This window comes from Mesoplodon densirostris, chromosome 19 (genome assembly GCF_025265405.1).
Source record: "Mesoplodon densirostris isolate mMesDen1 chromosome 19, mMesDen1 primary haplotype, whole genome shotgun sequence".
NCBI classification, from domain to species: domain Eukaryota; kingdom Metazoa; phylum Chordata; class Mammalia; order Artiodactyla; family Ziphiidae; genus Mesoplodon; species Mesoplodon densirostris.
This window is the reverse complement of record NC_082679.1, coordinates 9,665,494-9,675,355: the sequence shown is the minus strand read 5'-3', so window position 1 is coordinate 9,675,355 and position 9,862 is coordinate 9,665,494. Positions and strand designations below refer to the sequence as shown.

General features: G+C 55.6%; 1 protein-coding gene across 1 annotated transcript; it reads left to right on the top strand.

Moving 5' to 3' along the window:
• The first annotated feature begins 1,129 nt into the window (after positions 1-1,129).
• Positions 1,130-9,862, top strand: GIPR (gastric inhibitory polypeptide receptor). The gene is made up of 16 exons (XM_060083104.1): positions 1,130-1,184; positions 1,522-1,604; positions 2,217-2,510; positions 2,591-2,719; positions 3,057-3,156; positions 3,631-3,738; positions 4,226-4,329; positions 5,063-5,166; positions 5,338-5,482; positions 6,232-6,391; positions 6,600-6,660; positions 6,980-7,049; positions 7,173-7,261; positions 7,354-7,492; positions 9,521-9,562; positions 9,656-9,862. Exons 1-16 carry the CDS (start codon positions 1,130-1,132, stop codon positions 9,860-9,862), a joined length of 1,890 nt encoding a protein of 629 aa, XP_059939087.1.

The following is a 9,862-nucleotide window of genomic DNA, read 5'->3' as shown; positions in this document are numbered from 1 at the left end:
ATCTCAGACCCCTCCCCTTTCCACTTCAAGAACCGAGCCTTTCCCAGGACCCAGAGGGCGCCAGGAATGTGGGGCAGAGAGCAGGGAGGCCAGCTGGAGGTCAGACAGCCAGGACCCACCCCATGTCAACCCCCCTCCCCCAGACTGGTCTCCTTTTAGCCTCTGGTGCTGGATCTCACGCCACCCTTACTCCCTGCCCCTCCCGGGGCCTCTGGGCCTCAGTTTCTCCTCTGCAAAATGGGCACACTCACCTCTGTCCCATTTATCTCACAGCTCGCCAGGGAGTGTGCCCTCAGGTGTGTTACTAGTATGATTAACGTGCAGGAATTGGTGATTTGTATTAAAGGGGGAAGAGAGTGCTGAGAGCCGGGACGCAGTTTCTAAGCCAAATATTCTCCGCATTTCAGAGCAAAGGAAGAGACTGAAAGTGGAGATTGTGAGGGGGCGTGTGATTCAGTGGTGACTGTGACCAGGAGATCACGTGAGGCTATGGGTTCGTGTGTGATCATGGGATGATGATGTGTGATCCTGTGGAAAACTGTGTGACTGTGTGTGACTGTATGTGACTTGTGAGTGCGGGTGAGGCTGTGATGGAGAGTTGTATGTTTGTATGACCTTAGCACTGGGTGTGACTGAGGATGACAGCGTGACAATGTGACACCAGGAGCTCATGAGAGTGTGCCTTAGTGACACTTGGGGAATGTGTGTTGTTGGAATATGACTGTGGACTCTGTAGGTGATTATGTGAAGTGTGTGAGCGTGTTGATGGGTGGAGTTGTGTAACATTGTGTGTTACCTCCAGGTCGCGTCCTTAAAGGACTGTATGACTGCGTGAGGAGCCACATAACTGTCTGCCTTTAGTTTGTCGACGATCATTCTTTGAGCCTCTGCTCTGTGCCCCAACCTGTGCTGAGGGATGCTGGGGACCCAGTGGTGACTGAGATGCCCTGGCCCTGTCCTCATGGGGCACACAGGCCAGTGGGGGGAGACAGTGTCTGTGATGGGACCTAGTGATGGTGTGAATGTGTGTGTGATGGACACTGTATCATTGGGACTGGGGGAAGCTGTGATTGTGTTTCCGTGTGAGCGGAGGAGTCCACGCCCCAGGCGTGTGGCTGTGTCACTGCGAATGACCGTCAGCCTGTCGGGGAGAGACTTTGGGTCTCCGGGTGTGACGCTGGATTGTAGGACTGTGAATGAACACAGAGAACGTGTTCTCTGAGGAACAGTATGTGAGATTCTGTGTCACGCCTCCCTGCGGCTGGGTGTATGGGATTGTGTGTGACACTGCGTGTGACTGCGACTCCGTGTGCGGTGGCTGAGTGGGACGGGTGGGACAATGTGAGAGGCTGTGCACCCTGGGAGGGGGTCCTCAGGATGATGGCAGTGACTGTTCTCCCACGTGACCCTGAGTGGCTGTGACACTCACACGCAACTGGCCCCCGTGCTGGGTCCCTGCCTGGGAGCTCCCCCTTCCTGTTCCTTGGCCCGCCCTGGCCCCGCCCCCTCCCACCACCCCAGGCTGTCACCTCTTCCAGAGCCCAGGCGAAGCAGTGGAGGTAGCAGCGTCAGAAGCAAGTGATCGAGAGGAGGGCTGGGGACAGGTGAGGGCTCCCCCCATCCCAGTCTGTTCCCCCTGCCACACGTCCCCCTCAAGTCTCTGGGCCCCTCTTTCTGCATTTCTTAGCCTGTGCCTTTGTCCCTCCGCCTCTCTGTGCCCACAGTCTATATCCTCCTTCTGTCTGTCTCTCAACATCTTTGTCTCCACGTCTCACAATCTCTGTTTAGCCTCTAGATAGCTCTGTATCTCTGCCTCTTTCTCCCATTCTCTGTATCTCTCTCCGCGTCTCTATCTCCTCTTTGTCTCCTAGCCCACATTTTTGTCTCTGTCTTCTCCTTTTGGTTTCTGGTCTCTTACTGTGTGTCTCATCCTGTCTGTCTCTGTGTCTCTCAGTCTCTGTATTTGTCTCATGCCTCTGTGTCTTTCTGGGGCTCCAACCGAGATCCTCCTTGCTTTCCCCTTTCCCTACACGGTGCCGGGTGTGGGGTGTTGGGGGTTAGACCGATTTCCAGGCATCTGGACCCCTGCAGACCCAAGAGGGTCCGATGCCTCCCTGGTCCCTGGGAGAGGATTGTCCCGCTGACTCTGGGTTTTATCCACAGTAGGGAAAGTTTGATACGGTCGGGTTCCTATCCGCGATTTGAAAACGCTTTAGGAGAGTGGGAACTTCGAGAGTCGTTTCAAGCTCCGTGCCCTCCTCTCCAAGGCGGTCTCCAGGTTCCCCGGAGTCTCTAGGTCTATACTCCGGGTGACACTGGCGCTTTTGCCCAGCGCGGCTCTAAGGCAACCGCACTCTCAGCAAACACCCCCCTTTTACCGCCGCTGCCCCAGAAACAGCCGGGGGCGGGCCCGGGAATCAAGTGTTGGATCTAGGTCTCCGCCCACTCCTCACCACTCCCCCCCACCGCCCCAAATCACCACTCTTGGGGGAGAGGAGCGCTGCCTCCGGGTACCTGGATCCCTCTTCGGGGTGGCGCTGGGGCTGGGGGAGAAGGGCGGCGGCTCCTGATTCTGCCCCGGGACCCCCAGAGCCGGCTGCCCTTGCGTGACCGGACCCTTCGCCCCCCATGCCCTGCCTCCCACACGATGTCGAACTGTCCACCCTGGTGGCTGCTACTGCTGCTCTCGCCGTGGGAGCCGCTGCTCCGGAGGGCGGAGGTGAGAACCCGAGGAGCCAAGGAGCTCAAGGCTTGGAGGGATGTCTGGGGCCGGCTTTTAAGGCTTATCCCACTGGGAAGATTGTTTTAAGACCTCCCCGCCTCCTTCCCGTAAATTTCCTGAAGGTTTTCAGTTCCCCACAGCAACTCCCCTGGTGGTTTCTAGGCACCCCTCAAGACTTAGAAGAGGTTTCTAAGCCACCCAAGACTCCTGAGCAAAACAGGACAGCCCCTCCATGTCCCTCTAGGGTGTTTCTGGCCCTCAGGAACCACGCTGCCTGGGAGCAGGGGTCAGCGCGGGGCGGGATTGGGGGGTCCTCCCTTCTCTCTTTTTGTAGGCAGGCTCTGAGGGGCAGACGGCGGGAGAGCTGTACCAGCGTTGGGAACGGTACCGCAGGGAGTGCCAGGCGACACTGGAGGCTGCAGCGCCCCCAGCAGGTGTGACAGGGGTGGAGATCTGGGGGCAAGAGAAGGGCTGGGGCTGAGAGGGGTGGGCTTGAGGCCGGCCTAGGACTGACCCGCGGGGCCTGAGAGAGAAGTCTATGTTAAATGTGAGTGGCGTGGGAGAGGCCTGAGATGAACCTTGAAAGGGGAGGGGTCTTGGGCGGGGCCTACACTAGGTGGGTGGGACCTAAAGTGGACCTCGAAGAGGGAGTTTGGGGTGGAGCCTAGGAAGGGCCTTGCAGAGTGGGAAGCATCTGCGGCGGGAACTTGCTTGGTGGGAGGAGCCCAGAGCAGGGCTCGGAAGGTGGGCGGGGCCTTGGGGTCTGGTGGGAGGAGCTGTGACGGAGCAGGGACCCGACCACTCTAGGTGGGCGGGGCTGGGGCAGGGCTTGTGTGTGGAAGGCGGAGAAGCATTGGAAGAGAGGTACAGACGGTCCACCCGACATCTGGCCCCCACGCCCACCCCAGGCCTCTCCTGTAACGGGTCCTTTGATATGTACGTCTGCTGGGACCACACTGCACCCAATGCCACTGCCCGTGCGTCCTGCCCCTGGTACCTGCCCTGGAACCGCCACGGTGAGCTGCCTCGTGGACACCGGTCCCTCCCCTGACACAAACAGCTCTCTTCTAACCCTGCCCCGCAGCAATCCTGCTCCTCTTTGTCTGGCTGGGTGTCTCCTTCTGTCTGTCCACCCCTGGCTGGGTCACCACATAATGCCCCTTCTCTGTCTCTGTATCTCTCTGAGGACCACCAGGTCTTTATTTTCTCTCCTTTTCATGAGTCTGTTTCTGCATATCTTGGTCTTCCTTGCCTAACTAGCTGTGTGACCTAGGGTAGTTTATTTAATTTCTTTACGCCTCACTTTCCTCGTTTGTAAAATGATGTTTATGATAGTACCAAGTTCACAGGCTTGTGATGAATATTAAATTAATTGATACGTGTAAAATGCTACATAAGGGTTTAACATCATCATATCACTGGATCTCTCTCTGCCTTAGTCTCACAATTTGTCTTTCTGCCTCCATCTCTGTGCCTCTGATCCCCTCCCTTGTTTCCCCACAGTGGCTGCAGGCTTTGTCCTCCGCCATTGTGGCAGTGATGGCCAATGGGGACCTTGGAGAGACCATTCTCAGTGTGAGAACCCAGAGAAGAATGGGGTTTTTCAGGTAAGAAGAGGTGAGGGATTCAGGGTAGGATGTCCAGACATAGGCAGAAAGCAGCCTCAGACAGAGCCTCAAACCCCTTGTACTGTTCAGGACTCTGGGTTCCAAGTGATAGAAATTCAGCTCCTTGTTTGAAGGAGAAAGAAAAAGAAATATATTGGCTTTTGTGATTGAAAAGTATAAGGCTACAGCTTCAGGCACAGCTGGATCTGGGTGCTAAAATGATGTGGTTGGGAATCTCACCATATTGTTCCTCTGTTTTTCTGTATGATGGTGTCCTCTTTTCTGTGAGGTGGAAAAGGTGGCTCCCACTGGCACCAGGCTCACGTTCCACCTACCAAGCAACAATGTAGGAAGACTGAGCTTTTTTCTCAATAGCTCTAACTTTATGTCCCGGGACTGACTGTCATTGGCCTGATTTGGGTCATACAACTGCCCTCGACTAATCAGTGTGTGTGTGTGTGTGTGTGTGTGTGTGGGTGGGTGGGTGTGGGTGGGTGTGGGTGTGTGTGGGTGTGTGTGTGGTGTAGTGTTAGATAGAATGCTCTGATTGGCTGGTCACATGCCCAGACTTGGAGTTGAGGGGTGGAGTGCCCCACTCAGACAATGGTAGGTGGATCCCCAAAAGAACACTGGGGTGTGAGGTAGGAACAAAGAGAAGATATTTCTCCAGCACCTTTATGGCCCTAGGGGAAGAACTGAGCTCTATTTCTGTGTCCTCTTGCCCCACCCCCAGGACCAAAGGCTGAGCTTGGAGCGGCTGCAGGTTGTGTACACCGTGGGCTACTCCCTGTCCCTTGCCACACTGCTGCTCGCCTTGCTCATCTTGAGTTTCTTCAGGTGGGACCCCCGGCCCTGAGACTGGGCTTCAGTTTTTCCAGTAAGATGGGGTAGTCAGGCTCCACCGGAAACAAGCATTCAATGGTGGTTCTGTGGGAAGGGCTGGGGGGTAGTTTAAGGGACTCTGTGTGGCCAAGGACAGGTCCCCAGACTGCCTTCCAAATCCCCCAGGCGGCTGCGCTGCACTCGCAACTACATCCACATCAACCTGTTCACGTCTTTCATGCTGCGGGCAGCAGCCATCCTCACCCGAGACCGTCTGCTTCCTCCACCTGGCCTCTACCCTGGGGATCAGGCTCCTATCCTGTGGAACCGGGTGAGCACCATCTCTCTCTTTCTCAAATTGGGATTCTCTCTCCTCTGGTGAGGCCAGAGGGTTCCCATTCCATTTACTACCTCCTACCCTATCGACAGTTAATCTCTCTTGACCTTTCCAACACAATTGGAGAGGGACCCTCCCAACTCGGCCTCCCCCATCATTGAACTCTCTCACCCCATCACCTCCTCTATTGGAATTTTCCATTCTCGTTCTCTCAGTATCTCACCCATCCTTAGACTTTCGCACCAATGAGAGAATCCCTTGCTAGAGGTGAGACGGTGGCAGGATGGGAGAAACTAACTAGTGGGGGGATTTGGTAAATACCAATTTGTTCCTGGGAGACAAGGTGGGAGAGAGGGACAGCGGGGAGAAAACCTATTAAGTTGGGCCATACCAATTGTTAAAACGCCAAGGGGTGGGAGAGTCCATATGCTGGTGGGACATGAGAGAAACCTTTTGAGAGGTGGAGTAGTTGAGTGGAATTCTTAGAAGGAGATGGGGTGGGAGAGGCCATATTTGGGGGGGATCTGGGGGGAACTCTGATAGCAAGATGTAAGATACCACTTGTTAAAGAGGTTAGAGTGGGAGAGTTCATACAGGGAAAGAGAATAGGGCGAGAGAAACCAATTCTATATCATCCTTTGGTGATATAGAATGAGAGAAGAATATTTGATGTCAAGAGACGACAAGAGATGGGGGTGGAGGGGGCCCTGACTGCCCCCTCCTCTTGTCTGGCCACCCCCTAGGCCCTAGCTGCCTGTCGCACGGCCCAGATCTTGACCCAATACTGCGTGGGTGCCAACTACACGTGGCTGCTGGTGGAGGGCATCTACCTGCACAGCCTCCTGGTGCTTGTGGGAGGCTCCGAGGAGGGCCACTTCCGCTGCTACATGCTCCTCGGCTGGGGTGAGCCCCGACCCTGTCCCCTGCCCAGCCCAGCGCGCCTCCCCTCCCCCCAGCTACCCTGCTGGTCTACCTCAGGGGGTCTCCTCTCCTCTCTAGGCTTCTGCCTCCCCTTCCCGGCGGGGGAATTCCTCGGGTCTTGGGCCTGGCGGGGCCCGTGCGCGCTCTGACAGCTGCGGCGGGGTGGGGGGCGGGGGTTGGGTCTGCACAGGGGCCCCCGCGCTTTTCGTCATTCCTTGGGTGATCGTCAGGTACCTGTACGAGAACACGCAGTGAGTCGCGGGTCTGGGGCGGGGCTTGGGAGGTGGGCGGAGCTTTGAGGGACGCGGGAGGGGTGCGATGGAAACGTGGGGAGTTTCTAATTGCACCTAGGGACCTGGGTGGGTTCTAGAGGAACAGGTCGCTTATAAAGTTGGGTTCCAGGACTACGAGAAGGGGAGGGATGAGGGCTGGGCCTAAATAGTAGCGGGCGGGGCTTTAAGGAAATGTGGGTGTGGCGTTAAGGAAGGTGGGCGGGGCCTGCGGAGTTTAAGTGCTTTATTCGGCGAGCCTAAGGTTTTCTGTCCCTTAGCTCTGCTCCCCCTCCTCTAGGTGCTGGGAGCGGAACGATATCAAGGGCATTTGGTGGATTATAAGGACCCCTATCCTGCTAACCATCTTGGTACGGCCGGCCCCACCTCTTTCAGGCTGGTCGCAGGGATTTCCTATCCTGGGAAGCCGGGGCGGTGGGGGGTAGGGCTGAGAGGGGGGAACTGGCTCAGTCTCTCTCTCTCTCTCTCCGCAGATTAATTTTCTCATCTTTATCCGCATCCTTGGCATCCTCGCGTCAAAGCTGAGGACGCAACAGATGCGCTGCCCAGACTACCGACTGAGGTGAAGGAGGGCGGTGGGGACGGAGGGGAAGGTGGCTGGGTGCAAGATGGTGGACCCGGGGCCGCGGGACCACTGCCACCCTCTACCCCCAGGCTGGCTCGCTCCACGCTGACGCTGGTGCCCCTGCTGGGCGTCCACGAGGTGGTGTTTGCTCCCGTGACTGAGGAACAGGCCCGGGGTGCCCTGCGCTTGGCCAAGCTCAGCTTTGAGATCTTCCTCAGTTCTTTCCAGGTGCTTAAGCAGGGTGCAGGAGCTACACCCTTTGACTTGGTGTCCTCCTACTCAGAGGGGCGTGAGGGTTACAATCATCCTCTGGCGCAGCCACAGAATGGGGTGTGCAGATGGGATTTGGTTCATTCATTCTACACAAAATACTGAGCTAGTGCCGTCCCCGGGCTGGGGAAGAAGCAGAGAGGGGACAGGAGACCAGGCAGCCCCAGCAGTACTGCCTCCTGGTTAAGACAGAGGGCTTTGAGGCCAGCCAGGGCTGGGGCCAAATTTGGGTTGTCACTCCCAGCTCTGTGGCCTTCACCTCAGGGCCAGGGCAAGGGTGAGGCATCTGAAGTACCTAAAGCGCAAATTTTAAGGAAGTGCTCCCTGAAGTTGAAGGACCACCCTGCCCATGCTTGCCCTACCCTAGCCTCCACCCTGCTTTTTACCTTGTTGGGCCTCAGTTTTCTCATCTCTAAAGTGGGGACAATACTTGTCTCACTTCATAAGGCTGTTCATTCATTACATTCAGCAAAACTTTATTGAACACTTACTATGTACCAAGCACTCTTCCAGGCTTACTCTGGGGATACAGCCAAGAACCAAATGATGCCTGCCCTCTAGTGGGAGAGACAGATGCTAAAGATGCTATATAAGTAAAATATACAGAATGTCAGATGGTGAGACGTGCCTAAAGGAGGGGGGAAAGAAAGCAAGAAAACAGAGATGAGGAGCCAACAAAGAAGGATGGGATTATAGACAGGGGATCAGGGAAGGCCTCGCTGAAAAGACACTGGAGCAGAGACCCAAAGATGAGGGAACAAGCCAGGAAGATACTTGGGAAAAATGTTCCAGAAAGAGAAATGCGAAGTGCAAGATCTCTGAGGTGGGAGAGAGATCATGAAGATCATGATCTTCCACCCGTCATGATGGAAGAAGGTCAGCATGCCTCAGCAGGGGGAGCCAGCGAGAGCAAGCGGGGGATAGGACAGAGGTGAGATACCTGGGCAGATCCTTGAGCCAAGCGAGGACTTTGGCTTTTCCTCTGAGTGAGGTGGGAGCCAGAAGAGCAGAGGGACGTGATCAGAGTTCGATATTAAAAGGATAGTGGAAAGTGATAAGAAATATCTTAATAATTACACATAAAATAATTGTCTTTCATTAATATATCAATTACTTTCTTAATTATAAACATACTTTATATTTATTTAAATTTATATGTAAAATATGTATAAATTTATATAAATATAAAACTAATTCTTTTTTTTTGCGGTACGCGGGCCTCTCACTGTTGTGGCCTCTCCCGTTGCGGAGCACAGGCTCCGGACGCGCAGGCTCAGCGGCCATGGCTCACGGGCCCAGCCGCTCTGCGGCATATGGGATCTTCCCGTTCCGGGGCACGAACCTGTGTCCCCTGCATCGGCAGGCGGACTCTCAACCACTGCGCCACCAGGGAAGCCCTAAAACTAATTCTTTATTAAAGTTTATAAATAGGGAATTCCCTGGCGGTCCAGTGGTTAGGACTCCATGCCTTCACTGACGAGGGCCTGGGTTCGATCCCTGGTTGGGGAACTAAGATCCCGCAAGCCGCATAGTGTGGCTAAATAGATAAATAAAATCATGTAGTGAGTTATGATAAAATTCAGAAAAAGGTTTAACTATGTGTCACGCACTAGAGCTTCTTGCATATTAATAATACCTCAATTCTCACGACCACCACTGTATTATTACTCCATTTTCCAGATGCAGAAACTGAGTCACAGAGGGGTTAAGCAGCTTACCCAAGTGGGGAAGAAAGTGGGGAAGCGGTGATCACATCCAGGCAGGCTACCTCCGGGGTCACTTGTTCTTAACCTCCAGCCCTGATTGCTCAGCAAAGTGGCGAGGGCAAGGCGGGATTCGGGAGCCAGGGAGAAGGTGACTGCAATAGTGTAGGACCAGGGTGGCGGCAGGCGAGGTGGTTTGGGGCCTGGAAGGGGTCAGAGCTCATTCAGGGGTGTTTATAACCCTGCCCCTGCCCCCAATTTAACCCCGCACCTCCTCTGGCAGGGCTTTCTGGTCAGCGTCCTCTACTGCTTCATCAACAAGGAGGTAGGGAGAGCCCCGGCCCGCCGCCCACGCCCTCTGCCGGCCGCGCAGGGAATGGCGCGCCCCGCGCCGCCTCTGATCGCTGTCCTGTTGCAGGTGCAGTCGGAGATCCAGCGGGGCTGGCACCGCTGCCGCCTGCGCCACAGACTCGGCGAAGAACCGTGCCAACCCCCCGAGCGCGCCTTCCAGACCCTGCCCTCGGGTTCCGGCCCCGGCCAGGTCGCCGCCGGCCGCGCTCTGTGCTCGAGGACACTCCCAGGTCCTGGGGGTGAGGCCAGCCATGTCTTAGAAAGTTACTGCTAG